General features: G+C 40.0%; 2 protein-coding genes across 2 annotated transcripts; one reads left to right on the top strand and one right to left on the bottom strand.

Annotated features, from left to right (window-relative positions):
• Positions 1-246: 246 nt before the first annotated feature.
• On the bottom strand, positions 247-3,720 carry LOC134661901 (zinc finger protein 135). The gene is made up of 4 exons (XM_063518143.1): positions 2,723-3,720; positions 1,431-1,628; positions 945-1,048; positions 247-739 (listed from the first exon to the last, which is right to left on the bottom strand). The coding sequence occupies exons 1-4, from the start codon at positions 3,591-3,593 to the stop codon at positions 263-265; spliced, it is 1,650 nt and encodes a 549-aa protein (XP_063374213.1). The 5' UTR covers positions 3,594-3,720; the 3' UTR covers positions 247-262.
• A 1,723-nt stretch (positions 3,721-5,443) lies between these two features.
• On the top strand, positions 5,444-22,468 carry LOC134661379 (coiled-coil domain-containing protein 39). The gene is made up of 24 exons (XM_063517433.1): positions 5,444-5,707; positions 5,783-5,891; positions 6,270-6,417; positions 6,784-6,941; positions 7,587-7,706; positions 7,917-8,018; positions 8,200-8,391; positions 10,245-10,370; positions 11,349-11,438; positions 12,204-12,330; positions 12,708-12,796; positions 12,877-12,974; positions 13,077-13,206; positions 13,426-13,620; positions 15,422-15,561; positions 15,899-15,974; positions 16,249-16,408; positions 17,151-17,316; positions 18,068-18,215; positions 18,787-18,962; positions 19,810-19,853; positions 20,276-20,394; positions 21,670-21,694; positions 22,364-22,468. Exons 1-24 carry the CDS (start codon positions 5,580-5,582, stop codon positions 22,429-22,431), a joined length of 2,934 nt encoding a protein of 977 aa, XP_063373503.1. The 5' UTR covers positions 5,444-5,579; the 3' UTR covers positions 22,432-22,468.
• Positions 22,469-23,604: the final 1,136 nt, after the last annotated feature.

Raw genomic sequence — 23,604 nt, forward strand, 5'->3', positions numbered from 1 at the left:
GCTGAGACCGGTTCATGTATGTCTATTGTTGCACCTGTGAACGGGTCCCAGCAGGCATTCTACATGACATTAAAGCTCTCAAAAGGGCCTCTACGTGTTGGATCTATATCCCCACGCAAGCCTATCAAAAGACCGGGATTTATAGGCCCGTGATCCCAAAAAAGGAGATACAAATAATAATTTATTGTTTATTTTTTAATTAAAACTGTAAATTCATTACTACGAATATTGATGCTGACATTAATGCATTCTATTAAACTCATTACAAGAAAAAGTTAAATTCTTTATACATAGAATACTCCCCTACTTCATATTTCTCTTGCTGAACTCCATTATAATCGTCTTCTTTAGACAAACATAAGTTTTTGAAAGTTTCTGATGGTGAAGGAATATTTTTGTCTATTACAGGACTATTAGATTCAGGTAACATTATATTGTCGTCATCATCAGTGACCTGTTTCGTAGAATTTTTAATATTATCATTGAATGCTTCAGCAATTAGAGTAAAGTTGTCAGTTTCTGTATCTTCTAACGAAAGCTTCGCCCCTGTCCGTACTAATTCTGCGTTTGCTTCTGAAACTTGGTGGTATTTCATATTTTCACAACTTTCTTTTGGTGACTCTGAAGGGGATGAGGATGGTTCAGGATGTTTTCTTTTCAATTTTTCTACTAGGTCACCACTCTGTCGTACTACCGTGCCCGGAGGCTGGGCTTGGCACTTATGAGTTCTCTGGGATACCTAAAAATATAAATTAATTGACAACCAAAGTAAAGTGTGGTCCAACAATGTTTACTTATCTAGGAATAACACAGACGGGCTGCATCCCAGATTTCAGGTGATCCCATCCTATTCCCAGATTTATCTGTGCAGTCAGTATATGCAGTACAATGGGACTTGTACCTCTAATGCAGACCGTCGGTGTCGAAAATTAGTCGATACATACTTTATAGCGAAAACTTTTGTCACAGGCTGTGCACTTGTATGGCATAACACCAGTGTGAATGCGACGATGGACGAGGTAGGACACTCGTTGCCGAAAACATTTACCTGCAATCCAACAATCGAGGTTTTATGACGACTTCCATTCATCATAGGAAATAGTAAAATCAGTAAGAAGAAGTAAATGTCGAACATAACAATTTTTTATTTTTATTTAGTGACGTATTAAACAAATCCACGCACCATACACCATTGTTATGCAGCAGGTGCAAGTGGCAATGGCACATTTTTTGGGCCGTGTGCGTTTTACACACCACAATCAGAACAGAGGGTCTACCTCTCTATGGCTCTTGCATATTCGAGCGATAGACAGAGGCAGATAAAGAAATTTCCTTTTACGCGGTTGAGCCTCAGACAGCTTCTTCAGCTTCAGCAGCAGTCGTACAGCTGGGGGTGCCCTTGAACAACCCTTGAACGTTTAGTTACGCACCACATGTCTCGCAAGAGAAGGGCTTCTCGCCGGTGTGGATCCGCTGATGGTTGTGCAAAGTGGAGAGCTCCTTGAAAGCGCGTCCGCAGTAACCACACGTGTGCGGCTTCTCGTCGTTGTGGTACAGTAGGTGCTTGTGGTACGACTGTTGGAACGTGAACGTCTTGTTGCACTGCGAGCAGGCATATGGCGTTTCACCTGAAAATGAAAATTGATTAGTTTAGAAGCTTCCATCGCACTGATCATCCTGGGGCCAATCGTAAACATTTTTCTACTGATGTGACTTCGGGGTCTTAAGGATACTGGACAATTGGACATACTGATGGTATTACTGATCCTACTAACAATTGAAAAGTAATAGATCTGCCTCTACCTCCCACTGCTAGTTTTGCGGAATTTACCTAATTTAATAGTATACAATACTTAGGTCTTAGGTACAGTAGGTATATTAATTCTGGCATTCGTTCCACTTTTATTAGGTACTTGTAGGCCTAGTCCCACCCACTACACTACAAATTGCAGCGTGTGGAGAAACATGGCAGGCCCAGATCAATAACTAACATGCGGTTAAATAAAAACTATTAGATAGGTTATAAGACTTATAAGCAAACGTCTATGCCATTTACAATGATCGATTCGATACGTAGAATATGATTCTACGTTTCCGAGGGTGTAATAATTAAGCGACTGTACTGTCTTCAGTGTGTCTACTTAATCGGTTCCTAATAAACGGTAAAATATTCCTTTAGGAATAACTGCAATACTGATTGGTTTACCAAGCTGCATGCTGAAGGTTCAGTTGGCCTTGGATAGTTCCTGTTTCTACTTCTACTAGTTCGCCCTGAACTGAAACCAGTAGGCTTTCAAGATAATACGAATACACCAAAATATGTGCTAGGTGGCGTTGTTAGGTATGCGCGCACGGGCAACTTTTTCTTCGCGACTATGAAATTTTGTCTCTCATATCAAGTCTATGGGGAGTCGCGTCGCTACGTGTGTGCACTTCCATACTAACCCATAGACTTGATGTGAGAGACAAAATAGTCGCGGAGACAAAAGTTGCTCGTGCGCGCATATTAAATGAGAGTATTGCTGAAGTTTGAATAGCATGTTAGATTGTGTTGTTATTTAAAGTAAAACCTGAATTGCGAGTGAATTGAATATAAGCAACTAAATAAAGTCAAGAAAAATCATTAGGTACCTACTATTAGTACACAAGTTTTTATAATGCAACTACCATTCTCGCATGTTAGTATAAATTACCTCGCAAACGAACACCAATTAATTTTAACCTGTGTGAAGACGCTTATGTTTCTTCAGGAAATATTTTGTAGTAAAACATTTTCGACAAACATCACACTGCCATTGTTTATTGTCATTCCTCTCGTAATTGCTGGGTTTATCGTTTGCAGGAAAATGTTGATTACCGGAGCCAGCTTCGTTGGCGGAGTCGGTTTGCGCGCTGCTGGTGTCGGATTGAAATCCGTAATGTGCTACTCGCAAGTGAACCATGAGGGATCCCCTCATCTTAAAGTTTTTTGGACATAAATGACATTGGTATCTTGAAATGCTGTGATTAGAATTATCATCTATATTGTGTATAAGGCATCGATGCATTCTCAGAATTATTTCGTCCACGAATTGGACACCGCAAATATCACAGGTTGTATTGACTTGCAGCTGTGACTTTTCCTTCTTAATAGATGATATCTTTAGAGCCACCTCTTGCACTCTGCCTTCAGTTGGTTCTCGTGATGGGTCTAATAATACTGGCGCCGCACTTGGTGGCATTACTGGCAACTTTGGACATATCTTGACGAATTTCACGGGTGCATTAGCCGTAGATGTTGTTGGTTTATTTTTAGCCGTTGACGTTCTGGATTTCTTCTGATTAGTAGAGGTGACTGGAATGTTTGCTTTTAATTTACAGGTTTCCGTAAATTCATTATTTTTATCGCTAAAATCTCTTGTATTAATTAACTTCACATGAGTGAATAAATGGATAGTCAACTTGTCTAGTCCACATACCTCTTCTTGACAAACGGGACATACAATTTTGTTAGTGGACACGTGTATTAACCGGTCCCTAAGTAGTTGCACCGACTCGAAAACGCCACTTTGCAAACATATCGGACAGGGCAATGATGCAGCATCTGCACTCATAGTCCAGATAATTGCTGATTTATTCGTTTTATTGTTCAGGGGCGGCAGTATGCCGCGTTAGACAGCGCGAAACTAAACTTCTAATGAGTTATTTTGGGAAAACAGCGCACATATTCTTTTGGCCGCATTTCAAGTTTGGTACACATAATAAATTTATGCGTGACGCTTTATAATTGATATCAACAGAAGTTAAAAGCTATATTTTCGAGTTTAAGAATAAAATGAAAATTCCAAAATTGGTAATCAAATTATCTCTTTTATTTTATCTAAGTACTTATACCTACTCACTCATGAATAGAGGGTCTACCGCGAACGACGAAAATCGAAATTTGTCTCTGTAGGTACGGTCAGCCAAGAAAGTGGTCTACCACTTTTCGCGTCTATGAGAGAGTCGAAAAGTGGTAAAGCACTTTCTTGGCTGACTGTACCTATCGCTCTTGCATATTTGGACATTTTCGATGTTCATCATCAGTAATCACGGTATAGTGGTCGCCAAATGCATGCGCCGCCAACACGAGTCTATAGTTATAATTTTAACTAGCTGAGGTACCCGGCTTCGCTCAGAGAGTTGACATGTGATTGTGTGGTAGTTCAGGTAGTTGTAAAAAAATCAAAGGGCCCCAATATTCCAGCATATTCTGGAATATTCCATAATGATCGGGGATGTTCTCGAACATTCGACAACATATTCTGGATTCTAGGCTATGTCCGAATATTCGACAACATTCCAGAATATTCTGGGTCGTTCTCGAGCATTCGAACCTCACGACAGATCTTGCTCTATATCTAGGATGTTCTCGAACATTTGAAAAATTCCGGAATGTTCTGAAATACTGTGGAATGCTTTCGAATCCTCCCGAATGTTCTGGACTGTTCTAGAAATGTCTAGCCTCCGAGACCCGAGACACCACACCAGGTATAATACACATTTTTGTAGGTATATATTTCACGATCTATTCTAAACTTTCGTCTATTAAGTTAAGGTTCAATATTCTGCTTTTGGGTTTGGGTCTGGGCGAAACTTTCAGATCTTCAAAAGCACACGCTTCAGGTAAAAACGGGAAACTTCTTCATGGACGGGAGATAGTGGGCTACCACACCATATAACTTCCTTGATCGTATCGGGGCTCATTTCTGAGTTTTAGCGGCACGCACATTGTACACTTCCTTTTATTATATATATATATTGATTGATAAGTGCCTTCTTAAAGAAAATGATTAGAAATCCCTATACCAGTCGGGCATGCCGGAGTTTATTTGGTTTGCTTTTACTTTGATACATTTAGTCAGTTACCCCGAAATAGGCAAGTCGGTGTGATTTGAGTTATTTGGACGCCCCTTTCCAATGCTAGGTAGTGACACTAGTGACGATTACTTACTTACTTAAATACTACCATCTATGGCGGCGACAGTTCGTTGATTACATGGCATTACCGCATCCACTAGCCTTCACAATAACATAAGTAATGTATGTATGTAGTTGGTCAAACTAATTTGTCAGTCAGTAATTAAGAACCAAAACTATACTCATCCTTTTCTTTTGGGTGCTAGTACTGCTAGTACAAGTGTAAGACAAAGATAGTATGTTTGAAAGAAATGAGAATTTGATGGCAAATTTGAAAAATGTAGGCGCGAAGGCGCGAAGGGATATCGTCCCATAGAAAATTTGAATTTCGCGCCTTTTTTTACTGAGAAGATTTGGTTGACGAGCTTTATACTCGATCTATGCGTTTTTAAAACCGTTCCCTGAACGCAACTTTACTGATGGTTGTTGTTTGTTTGACAAACAAAAAAAAATTGTTTGTCAAACGTCAATGTCATATTTGTTTTTAAATACACACTAATATGGCGGTTTACTTTGCTATTTATGAGATGATGTTGTTTGGTTGTCGTGGTATTACGAAGCAATCAATATCGATCTAACTATTGCCATATTTTTTAGAAACTAATTTAGTTTACTTCTTTAGTGATTTTCTAGTCTTGACAATGGCGGACCAACAGAAAGCGCCGCGCTACATGTCTAAACTATTGGATGCACTTGGTTGGAATCAAGGAACAAGAATTCCTCTAGCAAATCCTGAAAATCAAAATCTTGAAACCCTCTTAATTGATAGGTGAGAAAATAGGAATATAAATGATTAACGCATTATTTGTTTCAAGGAGTTACACAAATCATGTATTTGTTGCAGACAAAATGAGATACAGAGGCTGAAGGAAGCTCTAACGCTTCAGAGTCAAAAAACCAGTGATCTTAATAACTACAAGCAACATGTGCATACTGAGTATCAGGAAAATACAGTTAGTATTTAGCTTATTTTTTTTTTACATATTGTGACATAATCATTTACTGGCTATACATAAATATATTTATTTGATTTGCAAAGTTGCTTTGAGCCCTGAAGCATACTCAATTACATCATGCTTTATTTGCTGAGCCTAAATTAATCTTCTACATAAAATAGATTTTGTAAAACAATCTTAGCCAAAACATTAAAAGTTCTTAATTTTTAGTGTTCCGTACAAAACTTTGTTAAGGAACACGTATGGGATCACTTCGGTCTTGCAAATCAGTTATTTTATAGTTGAATTTAACTCTATGCAAAAAAATGATTGATTACTCTATTGAAGAGATTAATTACTATTAAGATTTTTAATATATCCATATTAAAATTCCAGCGCCTGCTATTTGCTCACAAGCAGCAGCTGGAGCAAGAGGTGAAGCTCCGCCAACTGTCCTGCAATGATTCCGACAACCTCGACAGAGATATTACTGCAACCAACAAGCAAAGCAAGGACATCTCTGAGCGCATTGATAAATACCAAGGTCTCAGATTATCATCCTAAGCCTTAGAGGATATGGCCAAACAGAGTAGCCCATTAACAGGCGTTCCCCTCGCTCAAAACTAGGCTGCCAATGGTCACACACAATGTATGGATTGACATTTATCTGACATGGCTATTGTTACGTTACGTATACATTTGACGTGCCTTTTTTACTTCCAATATTATTTAAGTAAAGGCTACAGCTAATTTTGAAACAATGTCAAGTAATGCAGAAGAATTATAAGAAAATATCCAATATAATTGATCTAAAGTCATAGTTTCCCCTAATTTTCATTTTCCTATTGACTGCTATTATATTACCACACAACTGTACCTTTTTACTTAATAGTAAAATTGTGGTTTACAGCTAGCATAGCACGCCTTCTCAAGAAAGCAGATTCTCTGAAGAGCGAAGTTTGTGGGGAGCGCGGGGCACTGCAGGAATGGCGAGCGCAATTGGAACGGAACTCGGGAGACATAAGTGCTATTGAACAATTCACTAAGCAAGATGTTTCCAAAGCAAAAGTATTTACGCATCTTAAATAGGCTACAAATAAATAAAGGCCCCCCTTTTTCTGAAAGATACTTATTATCTTTCAGAAATATTATTAGAATAATAAGAAATTTGCAGACTAAAGCATAACCAATAACTGTCTGTCAGACTAATTAAAAGCGTTTTAAGTTTCAATTATGTTCTATATTAAACCAGGCGTGGCTCACTCCGCGATTTCGTCGCTTTGCTACAGGTAGCTAAAAGTACATCCGTTCCACACCAATTTTGGTGGCTAGCCATAAGCCGCGCGTGGCGCTGTCGCCACCTTGCGGCCATATCTGTGCTGATCGTAACAGACGCGTTTTGTTAGAGAGTGAGTCTTCTAGGTACAGAAGACTCACTCTCTAACAAAACGCTATTATTTATTCTGTGATTAAACTAGCGATCCGCCCTGGTTTCGCATGGGTTACCCTTAACAAATTATACACCTAAACTTTCCTCAAGAACCACTCTATTGATAGGTGAAAACCGCATAAAAATCTGTTCAGTAGTTTTTGAGTTTATCGCGAACATACATACAAACTGATAGACGCGGCGAGGTACTTTGTTTTATTAGATGTATAGATAGATATATTTTATAATGTATATAATTAACTTCAATTTTAATTTGATTGTAGGCATTGGAAACTAAGAGACAAAAGTTAAAAGTTGAACATGACCATATGCTAGATCGGCTGAACCAGCTTGTGTCAAATCTCAGTGCTGAAGAGAGGGCGTGTGAGCGAATCTCTGTTCAGGTAAGTATATTTATCTCCTAGGCTTCAAGTCAATCTTGATCTTAATTTCTTAAAATAGTGTAAGTGTTCCGTTTTTCTACATTTGTTTGAAATAAGTTTCACATGTATTAATATAGCGTCAATTCTATATCAAAAGCTAACATTCTATTATGTAGACCTATGTAACCATACGTTACATCATAATTTTACGTAACATTGACTTATTTTTAGGTGATGGAAGGTATGGAGCAAAGGAGGCAAATGATGGCCATGTGGACATCTGCTGTCGAAAACTTAAGGCAACGGGACACGGATATTAGACACATCAAAGAGGTGGGTATCCTTTAGCTTGTCTGCCCATTTCAAAACAAGTTTTAAGCTCAATAGCTTGATAGCAAGTTATTTTGTTGGCTTGTTGACCAGTTTCACCCTGGAACGTTATTATAAAAATAATCTGCAAGTTATTGTGGTTTAGCTTTGGGTAGCTGGGTGATCTAAATATTGACTTTTCAAGGATTACGAAGTGTTACAAGTGGAGGCGAACAACATAGCGGACAAATGTCGCGAGCAGCAGAGTTTCTGCGAGCAGCAGGCCAGCAACAACGCGGAGGCGGCGCGGGCCAACATGGGGCTGGCGCAGCAGCTCTCCAGTCTGCGGCTGGCGCACCAGCAGCTGCTGGACCTGAACGCGACTCTGCACAGCAGCGTGAGCCCCTATTAGCTGCATTATGACCAGGGCCCGTACTTTTCATGCCGTTGACATCAATTTGACGTCACGCTGCATATAGGATGATCCCAAATAGTTTTATTGTAATTATTAATCATTAGTCGTCAATCATTTCAATGATGTACAAATTACTTCAATAGTTTTCGTAATTTACAATTAAAAACGGATATCTGTTGCAAAACTCGTGTAAAGGTGACATTGTGCCTATTTACATTTTTCCAACAATACCTAACAAATACATCAAATTTTCATTAAAATATGTATTATTTTAATCTGACAGCTACAGTTATTTATAAGTTGAGTGACAATAAGATAAAAGTCAATTAGACATCGTACTGATTATTTCAAGTATCGATATCGGTTATCTGCAGAGGTTGTCAAAATGATGAATTATGACAAAATAATAATTGCAATCATACTCTAAGCAGCGTGACGTCATTTTTGCGTCAACGGCATGAAAAGTACGGGCCCTGATTATGACACTCTTCTGTCTGACCATTGGTCTACCCTATGCTTTTACAATAAGGGTTAGAAATTGTCACAGTATGGAATATGGTAAGTGCTTTTAGAAGATAGTGAAGTTTAAGGAAGACCTTACACCATCGGTTCCGAACCAAAGGTTAATTACGGTAAAAAAAAACAGCTATATTTTATGCAGCTAATAGAGTTGGTACCAGAAATCTATTTGTCAAATAAAAATGTATTATTTATATTTATTTAAAACGGTAAATAAACAGTTGCTGTGTTTGAAACGATGAATTTTCAGATAAGTACGAGTAAATTCATCAAAATGACTTTGTTAGTTCTATGACCTATTTAGGTTTCGAGAGTAACAAATTGAAAGTTAAGGATCGCTGGGTTGATACACGTGTGGTGAATAAACATAGCCTTAACATTTATTTATATCCTGCATACGTATGTACCTACAATCAAGTGTAAACATATGGGTGCACATATCATACTCAAAAATATGTCCCATAGCTCTTATGTCAGCGAAAGAACTATGGGAGATATTTTTGAGTAAGTTACATGCTTCCATATTTTACTTGACTATACTAAATTGAATTACCTATGTATTGATTATAGTTTGTGAATTGTAATTGTACTAGTCATCATCATCTTCCTCGCGTTGTCCCGGCATTTTGCCACGGCTCATGGGAGCCTGAGGTCCGCTTGGCAACTAATCCCAGTAATTGGCGTGGGCACTAGTTCATACGAAGCGACTGCCTTCTGACCTTCCAACCCAGACGGTAAACTAGCGTATTGGGATTATTTCGGTTTCCTCACGATGTTTTCCTTCACCGAGAAGCGACTGGTAAATATCAAATGATATTTCGTACATAAGTTCCGAAAAACTCATTGGTGCGAGCCGGGGTTCGAACCCGCGACCTCCGGATTGCAAGTCGCACGCTCTTACCGCTAGGCCACCAGCGCTTCTAATTGTACTAGTCATGGTAGAACAAATTGACAGTAGAGTGCGAGCACCAGTGTTATTTATTTATTTACATAAGGAGATCCAACAGCTAACTAAATGACAATGGAATCTTAAATAGATATATAGAGCCAATTACAGGAACTCACAAATAGATATGTAATAAAAACATATACTTAAGTAACACGCATCACATACCACACCCACACACACACATTGCAAACATGAAAGAGATAAGACTCGATCCAAAACTAAACAGAACTAACAACATTCACTTACATAAACCAAACCTACTGCCGGTGACAGGACACCATATTGTAAAAACTAAAAACAAAATAAGGATTGGATACTACATATAATAAAAATATAGAATAATAAAGGTAGCCCTTGTGGTCTGCAGGCCCAGTGCGCGCAGCGCGAGCTGCACAGCATGCGCGCCACGCTCGAGAAGCTGCACGCGGAGAACCGCCGCATCATGGACCAGCAACACCGCAAGGGCCTCGCCCTCAAGGAGATCCTCAACAAGGTGCGTTTGCTCAATCATTACAAGCTTTTTTTTTCTTTACTTTTATCTGCAATCAGTCAGACTATAAGCAGATTGGTTGAGTGCTTTATATCATGACGAGCGAGTCCTCCAGCGAGGGCTTCTACTCATTTAGCTTTGACAATTTCGGATTGTCTATGTATGAGTGAAGATGTCTTTTCTTTTTTCATAACCCTTGTCTGTTAGTTTTGCTGCCAGGTCGTTTGGGTGGTGTCTTAATCTATGGTAATATGCTTTAGTTGCGTGAAAGCGTTGCATTACAAGCTTAGCTATTTTTTTAGTGTGGGTCTAATCTTGGAAGCTAAATTTGACCCACTTCCCGATTTCCGATTGAGCTGAAATTTTGCATACATATGTATATAAATCGGATGACAATGATATGGAGCTGATCTGGTGACGTAGACATGAGTTGGTCATGGGAACTCTGTGATAAAACAACGGAGTTGTTAGAATTGTCTTGATTAGATTAGTTGACTGTGGAAAGAAAAGTACAGTCAGAAAAGAAAGGTACCAAAAATTAAATTTACAGTACACATGGGGCTACTTTTCCGCACTAGTGCGTAAAATAGCACTTTTCGTGCGTATGTCGAAACTTTAAAGTGCCTTATGTACTGTAAAACGTTGTTCGATACACGTGCGAATAGGTAATTCGCAACTCGTGTCGATTTAAAATACTCCCTTCGGTCGTGTTTTAATTTATCGCCACTCGTTTCGAATGTCCTCTTTTTTGCACTTGTATCGAAAATAACTATTTTGACACAAAGTAATTTTCGTTTTGAACCACACATTTCACACACTGCATTGTCCAAGAATAGATAAAAGTACTATGTACTGTACATAATTTTTTAACGAAACCAATTGACAACAAATCACAACCCCATAATCGCTATGTTTTCCGAGCAAAGCATAGCAAGGTATTGAATTTTAACTTGATCATTAACAAAAACTATATCTTTCCAGATTAAAGAGCTAAAGGCGAAATTAACCGAATCAATGGACAAAACTAAAACTTCTGAACAACGTGCCAAGGAACTTGAAGCCATTTTGCAGGTAAGTATATAATTATTTAAGAATTATTATAATGTAAAATTTCATGTACGATTTTTTAAACTATATTTAATCGATCTGCAAAATATTCCTATTTGGTCAGCCAAAATGGATACTTGGTTAGCAACTTAAGGTAAGCAAGTATTTCTAAACCAGTTCGCAATTAATGACATACTGAGCTGCTCTAAATTGATTTGGTTAGCAGCGATCCACCATTAATAAAATTGTGTTAAACAATCAGTGGGTAAGCGAATTATTTCATTTTGGATTACAATTTTAACTGATCTGCAAAAATTGGTTAGTTGAAAAATCATTTGATCAACAAATGTCTAATCTAGCGGTTCTCAAACTTTTTTTGGTGACGAAACCCTTAGAAGAGATGGGTTTTTTCTTATTATTACAAGTATTCTCGTGGAGCCCTAATAAAGGCTTGGCGGAGCCCTAGGGGTCATTTTGTATGAATTTGTGTCGTCATTACAGATTCGATTTTGTATGTAAGTGTGTGAGAAGTGCGAATGTGTGCACCTTTCCCCCCGCAAAAAATTGGTAGAAAGATTTGTACGGTAAGATATCGCTTGGGCCCCTCCCTTCCGACGTGACGGAAGCCGGTGTTGCTCGAAGATTTAAATATAGTTTTAAAAAGTAGGTATATGTGATAGGCCACCTCTTTGTTTCATATAAATATTTGTTTCATATAGACAAAGTCTATTGCAAAACGTATCATAAATATGAGTATGATTGTGGTCACTCGGAATTCCGTTGTTGTAGGAGGAAGAGCGTTACGCCAGTAGCCTGACGGTGAACCAGCAGCGCGCGATGCACTGCTCTTTCGTCGAGCAGCAGAGACTACTCGCGCTCAAGAATGAGGAAAAACTTTTCAATATGCACCTTAAAGGTATACTTCGTTTTGTTTACGTACAGTACCCAAACGTACTCGTTTATTTCAATACAATCAGTGCACAGTGGGAGATCACCCACGAAAGTTAGAGGAGAAAATGTTTTATTGTGTATTCTGCCCCATCCGGGTAACACTCGTATAACAGGTATGGGAAATCATACATTTGGAAATTATTGTGACATGAGTTTTCAGTTTCTGTTACGGCTGTTAAGCGTGGTGCGGCAGTATTCGTTGGGTATGGATAGAGTCATAATTCAAGACCTAAATTTCTGACTTTGATGAAACTTGCTTAGTTACATTTTTAGAACATGATGCCTATATTGTTGAATTTCTTAGAACCGATGATTGATAAAACGGTTCCTATATTGTTTCAGCTTCAAAAGCCATCGTCAGTAAACTGGAAAAGAAACAGGCCGATGTCCTCAGAAACCTCCAGACCGTGAAGGAGACTCTTTACAATATCGTCAGTACCTATTCTGTTATAAACTTGTGTCGATATGGCGCCCGTTAGAACCCCTGTAAGGTGTGAGTGTATTGTTTCAGTGTTACCAAGTGGAGACGATCGGCGCGCAAGTGTCGCACATGGAGGGCGCGCGGTCGGAGCGCGAGGCGTCCGCCGAGTTACTGGCGCGCGAGAACAGGTCACACGAGCACGGCTCAATGGTTGCTTTTGGTGTTGTGTAGCGCGTTACATCTCATCTCGAGTTAAAACCTACTGAAATTAATGATTGCAATTGTTGTAGACTGTTGGAGGTGCGCGCGCGGCACGCGGCCCGCACGGCGCTGCTGGAGCGGCACTCGGCCAAGCTGCAGGACGACATGCGCCGCCTCGCCAGGGACCTAGAACACTTCGTGACAACACACGTCGCGCTGGTCTGGATTGGATCACTATATTATCTGAAATATCGCGATAATTTATAATTTACAAAAATTACAAATAACTGTTATCAAAATTTTATTTTTGTCACTACCGTGAAATACAAATGTTTTTCCTCATTCTTTCAGCTTATTTTCGTTGTGATTTTATTATGCTATGAAGTCATTGAATGTTTATAAAGGAAACTAGTTAAACTATATGTTTTTATGTTTCAGCAAACCCGTCTGCGCACATCAATGTTGAGCGTAGAAGGCGGAGAGAAAGAGTTGCGTGCGTCGCGCGTCGAGTGGCGTCGCGAACGCGTCGAAGAGGCGCTGACGCGGCTGCGAGTCGCGCACACGTCGCGCGCACTCGCTAGCCTCGACGACCGCGCGTACAACGCCGACACGCAGCGGCTGCGGCTCGATGCGGTGACTTCTCTTTGTTGTGGGCCTTGTTGGAGGTGGGCGTGGCGCGCGTTTGGCTGCTCGCACGCTAGCTAGCCTTGACCACAGAATATGTAATAGTGTTATCATACAGAACGGCCACGCACCGCCCCGCCCCGACTCGCATTACCTCTCCCCGCGACACGAATCTGGCCATAATCTGGCGGATTTCTGGCGTACTCTCAGTATAGCGACTTACCCACACATACACAGACGTGCCGTGCACACTTCTAAACGCAAATGATTTTTGATGTATGGCGTGTCCGCCCTGTGCCTTGACTTCCGCGCTGTCAACGCCGACACGCAACGGCCGCAGCTCGATGCGGTGCATTCGCTTTTGGCTAGCTCTTTATTGTGGATCTTGTTGGGCCTGTAGGAAGTGCGTGAGGCACGTCGAGGAGATGCTTACGTGGCCCTGGCGCGCTCACTAGCCTCGACGGGTAGGTAATATTATAATATATATCTATTATAAATATAAAATTCACAAGATATTCGCTCTCTGTGTATAATTTTGAATAACATAAGATTTACATTGCGACCACGCGTTTAACCTAGCGGACTCGCTAGCCTCGACACTCGCGCTTTTAACGCAGCGGCTCCGGCTTCATGCGATGCGTTTTGTACCAAACTTGAAATGAAATATTTTATTAAGACAAACTAGTTATATAGCAAGAAATATCTAAGCGGCAAAAACAAAACTTGACGTGATTCGATGCCATAGGAGCGCTTGCGGATATTCCTTATAAAATATAGATATTTTTCTCAAACATGCAATGAAATGTTGTCGCTCCGGGCGTTATATCAGGCTTCGAAGTATCACGTTTAGGGCGGAGCAACTCCAGAGAACCGTAAAGGAATTTCATACGAAATTGAAGGCCTAGGCCGGGAAGTAATTTTTTTTTAATTCTAATGTAAACATGGGGTCTGTGTCCATGAACAGGCTAAACAGCCGAATTATATATTTTTTTAAATATTTTTAGTGACTGAATGGTTATCGGACCAAAATATCCGTGTTAACGCCTGTTATACACGAACGTACTGATATTAAGAATACGAATCTGTATGATTCAATGTGTTGATGAATAAATTTAAAATTTTGTCTATACGTAAGTCACCAGAGACCATAGACAATATTTAAAATCCTCTGCATTTATTTTATTTATAGAAATTGAGATTCTTATTATCAGATTGTGTATAATGGCCCTAATAAGGTCTATTCGAACACTACACACGCGAAATACGGACGACTTCCGTAAAAAAAAAACAATTATGGCGGGATTGGAAGGAAAATTAAAAAACTTTTGTTGTGAAGTTGGATTTTTATTATAAAGATTATAAATTTGTTTTTTTTTGTGGTGTATTTTTTTATTTCATTGCATGTTTGAGAAAAACACTATACATGCCTAGCCGTGAAAAGGTATTGCCGGCTTCGTATCACTATCCGGCCTCCCTACGGTCGGCCGGCTATACCTACTCACCCGGCAAGCCCTTCTTTCCCGGCGTCTGCAGTAATGTACTATTATATGTCTTATAGAAACTTACAGCGGTAGCAAAAAAGTTGCGGGTTGCAGAAAGCGCTGCTTTCTTGTTTTGTGAGTACGGCATTGCTGAGTGGAGATGGTTTCAGCCTCACATCTTTATCTGCTTGTTTTGTATACTTCCTCTACACATTTGTAATGTAATGATGTGTTGCCTGCATAAATATTATTCTATTCTATTATAGTTATTGTCTCTGATCTAAGATTCACACACGTTTGATTTTCATGTACACGTTCTTTTGTGTCAGGCGATGAACGAACGCTTGGTGGAAATCAAGGCGCGTCGCGACATGTTCAGCGTGCAGGTGCGCGCGCTCACGGAGGACTGCGGGAAGCTGCGCGGTGAGATCAAAGAGCGAGAGAACCGCATAGACCAGCTCAAGAAGAGGTGAGGCAGTAGCTTGTTGTAGACAAGTGTGACGGGCGGGGAGTGTCCGACGTCCGTGGTGGAGACACGTCGCGACACGTTCAGCGTGCAGGCGCGCTCACGGAGAACTGCGGGGATTAATTCATATTTTGAAAATGAGTGGATATTATACATACCACAAGCGCTAGCGGAGCTTTGCTAATATACCTAATGCGAGAAATATTCGTGTATTTTTTAATTGTATAGATTGCTACAACTTCTAACGCTGAGTAGCCTATTCTATTGCATATAACCTATAATATTGAAACTGATACCCCTTTGGGTAATTATCTGCTGATAAATTCTCATTTATGTACAGATACGAGATTTTTATATCTTCACTGGGCAAGGATGACTCCGGGCAACAGTTGTCTGTGACCTTCTTCAAAATAAAGGTAAGCAGTAAAGTAACGGAAGTACTTATAGTTGTGTTGGTATAAACTTTCATGCGAAAAGTTGTATTCGTAAGTGCACGAGACCAATATTACTTTCACGTGCTTTCGAATACGTACACGTAAATACGATCAAAATTCCCATTTAGGCCCTGTTTACTAATTAATTAGTGTTTATTCCGAGTTCATATATTTTCCACTGCACTCGCACTAACACTAATCAATGTGTAAACAGGCCCTTAGAATGTCTCCGTTGAGTTTTTCCTGTGGTGTTCAGTTCGCGTCGGAGCGAGCGGAGCTGCGCGAGCGCGGAGCGGCGCTGGACGCGGACATCGGGCGGCAGGAGCGCGACATCTCCGCGCTGGAGGCCACGCTGCGCGTCGTGCACGCCGCGCACGCACACTTCATGCACCGCATCTCGCCGCTCGCGCAAGACAGTCAGTACCTACCACAGACAAGACATCCTCTAGACTGAGCATAGTAACGCTACCCCCTCTGCCACTCATACGGTAGATTTACTCCATCTTCGAGTCAATCCCGTGCCGTGATTGGTCCGTGTCTTTGAACGGACCAATCACGGCACGGGATTCGCTCAACTCGTCCCCCCGCACCCCCGTATTTTTGGCAGCATCGGTTTCATGAAATAATCGCTCTAAACTCAGTCTAGAGGATTCCTAGTCTATGGTACCTACTGTCGCACTAGTCCTTTATTTAAACAAACACAAGTATAAGTTTACAGCTAGGTACAAACACTTATACTGTTATAATAGTACATAGTCATATACATAACTATCTCTAGGATCTTTATTTATCTTTACATAGGTAGAGATTTAAAAAAAAATCCTTATACTGTGTTGTAAGGACGGCCACTTGTCTGCGAATATGACTGCGTTTTGGACTGTAGCTATGAACTTATTTAGTAATTCTATTGCTCGGTACGTGGGTGCGTTCGAACCGTGATAGGTGCGAACATTTGGATATGCGAAAAGGTAGTACCCTGTAGTAGTTACTGTCATGTCAGTTACGACATGGGGCGGCAGTGTCAAATTCTACTGGTAACCATGTTAACTCCAGATTTAACCGGTTAACCCGGGTTAGTGGGATGGGGCAGGTCGCTAAGAGTCTGTAGAAAATATCAATAGCCATCGTACCTAAAGTTAAGTTATATCTGTTCCATAGCACCCGAAATCCATGAGCTGGACGAGCTGACGAGGAAGTACTACCAGGTGCGCGACGAGCTGAAAGACTTGTACAGCGCGACCGCGTCCATGGAGCTGCGCGTGCAGGACGCGAGCGCGCGCGCCACCGCGCTGCACGACAAGTGCAAGCAGCTCGAGCAACGCCAGTCAGTTACATACATAGACTAGGAATCCTCTAGACTGAGTTTAGAGCAATTATTTCATGAAACCGATGCTGCCAAAAATACGGGGGTGCGGGGGGACGAGGTGAGCGAATCCCGTGCCGTGATTGGTCCGTTCAAAGACACGGACCAATCACAGCAAGGGATTGACTCGAAGATGGAGTAAAACTACCGTATGAGTGGCAGAGGGGGTAGCGTTACTATGCTCAGTCTAGAGGATGTCTTGTCTGTGGTTACATATATTCAATACAAGTCAATTCAATTATTTATTTCAGACATACATATCCATAAAATTGTTAGTAATTACATATTTACAAGACTTATCAAAACTATGGTTACTAACATATTATGTAAGTCACTTAAAAATAAAATTAATAATTATATATAAAGTTAGACACCCCATCAGTCATCCACGGATACAGTACATATATACCTTACACCAAGCACTTAGGGGGCATCATTTATTGACGGACGGGGAGTTCCTATATCGGTATCGAAGCTTGTCTCATCTTATAAATAAACCCCGCATTTTTGGGTGCGGGAATATTTTACAATAGCCAAAAATACGTTTAAAATGTATAAACAGAAACTTGTGGCCTATATGGGGTTAATTATTACCCATTTACGATTTCGTTTCTCGAAACCTATACTATGAAAAGACGAGCACTTGAAATTTACTTTATATACCTACCTACGTAGTCTTTATTAATATTTAAAATAATTTTGTTCGAATTAGGGCCGACTGTGAGAATGAATTGGACAACTTGAAGGATAGAATCTGTAAGCACGAAGGCCGGCTACAGAACGCACTGGACGTAGTCAAGAACAACGCTAAACGCGCGAAGAAGATCTTCGACCACGTCGACGACTGGCGCATATTCCAAGTGGGTTTTAATCTTAACACTGGTTTTATAGGTAAATATCTGGGAATACAAAAATGCGCGTTTCCCCATAGATAAGACCTACCTAGATCGATTTTTCGGCCCCTAAAACCCCCATATATACAGTTTCATCAAAATCGTTAAGTCGTTTCCGAGATCCCCGAAATATATAAATATATATATATATACAAGAATTGCTCGTTTCAAATTATAAGACAACATTCATGACAAATTCTAATACTTTTTTTTAATAGCCTATATTGTGTCCCACTGCTGCTGGGCAAAGGCCTCCCCTGTCTTTCGCCTTCTAATACTTAACTAAAGAAAATATAATAGCTAAACAAATATAAGGGTAGTAGAATATAAGTACCTACTAAAACACAAAATATGGGGCATTATCTATGAAAAGGGACCTTATTGTCGATGGCGCTTACGCCACACAGCGTCGCGCGGCATTGTATTTGTATCGGAGCATCGTTAATGATGGCGTAAGCGCCATCGACAATAAGGTCCCTTTTCATAGATAATGTCACATATAGAATTTGGTAGAATAAATGGTTGGTATTCTGTACAGTTGGCTCTCTGGATCCGCGACTACTCGGAGGCGGCGAGCGGCGCACTGGAGGCGCTGGTGGAGGCGTGTGCGGGCGCGGCGGCCGTGTACTCGCACTTCGCCGCGCTAGTGGCCTCCGCGGACCTGCAGCGCCACGTGGCGCGCCACCAGCGCCGGCTGCAGCTCCTCGTGGAACGGTACCACCGTACACTAGGAATCCTCTAGACTGAGTTTAAAGCAATTATTTCATGAAATCGATGCTGCCAAAAATACGGGGGTGCGGGGGGACGAGGTGAGCGAATCCCGTGCCGTGATTGGTCCGTTCAAAGACACGGACCAATCAGGGCACGGGATTGACTCGAAGATGGAGTAAAACTACCGTATAAGTGGCAGAGGGGGTAGCGTTACTATGCTCAGTCTAGAGGATTCCTAGTCTATGGGTACCACAGTAGACGTTCCTAGCCTAGCTGAACTAGTGCCCCGATAGATTGCCCATCGTAAACGCAGCTCTAACTGGACAGCGGTTCGGGTTATCGTATGGTTTAACGCATTCACTGCCAGGTGGCGTAGCCTAGGAACAAACTTGTAGGACGGTCGACGCACATGTGCGTCGGTGGCAGTGAATGTGTTAACTGTCAACGATGTAACATTTAAGATGGAGCAAACACGTACTGCTTGCCCTTGAGTTAGTCAAAAGCGCCTAGCTTTTCAAAGATTGCATTTACTCGAGAATTTGGGACGCACGGATAATCTGAAAACGTCGGCTCGTCTCCGACCTCGGCTACTGAAGGGCTTTGTCACTTTATCTTTAGCATCTGACATCTATATAGTATAGTAGTGTAGTGTAAAAACAGATCAACATATTTAATGAAGTAATTTGTTCCCTGGTTGATGTAAAATTTGATTTATGCTGTTAATCTTTTTTTTATGCCACATAACCAACAATATTTTATTTACGAATACCTTCTTATTGTTTCAACATTATTTCTTGCACCCATATCAATGATGATGACTGGCCTTAATTGTTATATTGTTTTGTTACAGTTTACAAGCAGATTCGCATATTGGAGTACCCGGTGACGATGAAGGTAATGGACATATGCTTTCAATTTATATATATCGTCGTAAATTAGTTATGCATTGGATACTACCAATATTTTGAAAATGTTATTTCCAAATTTGTGGAAAATGTAGTTGATTATATTTCGCTCTTACATTCACATTGCTGAGTAGGCAGGTACGAGTTTGGGCCTCTATAATAAAATGATCCTAATGTCCTCGATCTTTTGTTTACCACATCCCCTGCTAGCTGCTAGCTTGCTGAACTGTGATAGTTCACTGGTAGGGTGGCGGTAGGGTGGTAGTCCACCAAATAGTGTTAAGAATCCTCCCAGTTGTCACCTGTAAGATCTTGGTCTCCTGTCGCGCCGTGCGCTCTGTACAGCGGCACATTGTTATGGGAAGATAGCAACATTTGACCAAAACCTAACAAAATGAATGTTTTACCCAGAGTCAGTGTTTTCCTCGTCGGTGTCGTCGATGCGCAGCGGGATGAGTGTCACGAGCGGCACCACTAAGCGGCTGGCCGCGTTCCGCAAGACCCTCGCCGCCAAGGTTAAGGAGCCCACCGTAAGTTCCACATCGGCCTGCATACTAAAGCTACTTTCGACAGGCGTGCCTCACTCCGCGTCGCTATAAGTACCTACAAGTACATGCGGATAACACCAATTTTGGTCTCTAGCCATATTAGTTGCCGCGAACGGACGGCTGCTCGCGCATGCGCCACCCAGTGTTGGGCAAAAAGTAATCAATTCAATCAATCAATTATAAATTAACAATTGCAATTACAAAATGTAATTTCAACGAATAATTTCCATTACATGTAGAAAGTAATTCGATTAACGATTACAATGACAAAATGTTATTATTAATTACATTTTTAATTACATTTTGAAATTAAAATTTTAAATTAATTACTTTTCTCAATTACAATTTTATTGAATGCAAATTTTCAATCATCTTTATTTCCAAAATCAGATGAAAATTTTGAATGAACTTTAAATTTGTCAATCGTGTATTATTGACAATGTTTTTATATTTAAAAAAATGCAAATAAGTATTCTTGCAAGAATTTGTACAAGAGAAAATAATTTAATGAGAAATCCAAGCATTTTTTTATAAAGAGACCTCACGTGTATTTTTCTAACAGTGAACGAAATTAAGAAAAAATACATACATGAGTAGATACTTTTTCTCGGTTTCGTTAAACATAAACCTTCACTCCGCACTTTAAAATACGTCTATAACGAAAATAATAAAGAATATAGTCTATTTAACGAATATAGAAAAATAACAAAGTCACAAAGTAGCCGATAATACCATTAATACCTCGCGTGATTTGTGCACAACCCCTATCCAGATAAAAGAGTGGATTTTTAAAAAGTTTTTCTTTAGGTATAATACTCCAAGTAAATTTGTTCATCTTTGCAAATGAATAAAAAGGTTAACGAAAAGTAATCGAATAATTAAATTACGAATGAATGTAATCTCAATTGCAGATTACACGGCAAATTGAATTACATGTATGTAATCAAATTTCCATGTAATTAAATTACAAAAAAAATAATTACATGTAATTCGATTAGTAATAAAATTACACAAGTAATTAATTACGCCCAACACTGGCGCCACCTAGCGATCATATTTGTCGTAATAGACGCGTTTTGCTAGAGAGTAAATCTTCTGTACCTAGTACTATTATTTATTCTGTGCTTTCGATGACATTCCTCTAAGAAACTCATATTTTCGGATATTGCTGGCATCAATTTTAACATCTTTTTATAATGTTCTAAGCTAAGCACATATGTTACAATTTGACTATAATTAATTTTCGGTTGATTGCAGCTGGTCGAAGACCTTCCAGAATCAGGTAACAGTTGCTTATTATATTAATTAATTTTTAGTCATACCTTTTTTATTGTACACTAATTCATACGAAGTAGATATAAATGTTTTACTTTTTTTTATACTGACGTTTATAATTTATTGTTATTGTTCAAATATATATATATAGTTGGTCAAACCAATCAGTCAGTAAGAACTGAACTCATCCTTTACTTTTGGGTGCTAGTACTAGCGTAAGACAAAGATAGTATGATACTCTCTGTCTATGTTTGAAATGAGACATTCCTTTGACAGGGTAAGAATATTGCAAACTCGAGTCTTTAACCTTTTGAACGCCAAACGGCGCATCCATTTGCCGTGCCACTGACGCCACGGGGGTAAAATTTAGTTTTGTGAATAAATACTGCCAACCTAAAAGTGGGGTGTTTTTCAGCAGATTTTCATCAAAAAACGATCGACGTCAAATGCCGTCTTTGGCGTCGTTGTCACGATTTTGCGTTGACGTCAATTGCCGTCTGTGGCGTTCAAAAGGTTAATAAATTCAATCCAGCCTGCGGCTGTCGCGAATTAACACACACTGGGGACAAAAGTCCCACCATTTACCAGTGGTAACTAGCGGGAATAACCCGACAGTTATCACGACGGTCAGGGAAGTTGTAGTGAGATTGTTTAATTTCTAATTATTGGTGTGTAGCGTTGCGGTCGTCAGTGTCTCTGCGCGTTGTCACGCTGGGCCTGGAGCGGCCGTCGTGCGCTCCCTGAGCTTCCGCCCTCCAACTTGGCAAGACATCATGATAAACTATACGCTTTTTTACTTATACTTACTATATTTTCAATTTGCCAAATAAACTCGAGTGCATTATGGTTATATGCTTTTATTTTATTTCATAAAGACAACTGATCGTTTACGTCTAGTCGAACTTTACGACCATGAGAAGTGAAAAATATATTCTATATTTCCTTACGTGTTTGAGAAAAGCACTGAGAAGAAACAGGCATTTTCTGACTCGGACCTTTTGCTATTGGCATCCAGGATTCTCGTCTGAAAATGCCTTTCTCTTTCCATCCCTCGGTTTTAATGTAGGTAAGTACTCTGTTCGTTCCAGCCTACTTGTAGGTACCTACATCCAAATACCACCCCGTCAACACAATCGATTTCTACTACCCTCGATTATGAACGGTTTGACCTAGAAAGTAGGAACAACTTAAGTCAATGGGTCAAGGTAACATGGTATAATAAACTCGAACTCGAGTTCTTTTTAACTTGTTAGAGACCCAAGTATTGTAGTGACTTGAAATCTTTTTAAGAGAACTCTATTTTTTTTTCCAAGAAAATCATGTAAAATTTGCGGGTTAGGTAGGTACCGACTTACACCGTAAATGGCGCTTAGAGTCTGAACACGCTAAGCCTAATTTTCATGCAGTGTTATGTCAACTGGAGCTTTTATAGGGCTATTTGTGTTCTTACTGCCAAGTTTGTGCAAAGTTAGCGTGGTCAGAGTCTATTTTCTTTACTACTAGTATTTAGATAAAACCTACAAAATTGTTGACGGAGTTTTTATTTGGAAGGTCCTTATGACTTGCGAAGAAACGAGTCAAATTCATCATAATTTAGGCTCAAGACTATACCAATGCTGGTTAGCACCTTTAGCACAACCTGCGCCACACGGTACGTACAGTATGACGCCTCCATACAATGCCACTCCGAGCTGCGATGTCCTTGCAGATTGCAGACCAGCGTAGGGCTCTGTCCACCTGCTGACCCATCAAATAGGGTTAAAGTAGTCTCCGTTTTAAGGCTGGTGTCAAAAACGTATTTTTATGAAACTAACAATTAGTTTAATTGTAATTCAGTGATATTTAATTAGATACATTAAGTACTAATCTTAGGACGTATTTATTTATTAACCAGGCATAGGCGTATTATGAAGGTTG

The sequence above is a fragment of the Cydia amplana genome, chromosome Z (assembly GCF_948474715.1).
Source record: "Cydia amplana chromosome Z, ilCydAmpl1.1, whole genome shotgun sequence".
NCBI lineage: Eukaryota > Metazoa > Arthropoda > Insecta > Lepidoptera > Tortricidae > Cydia > Cydia amplana.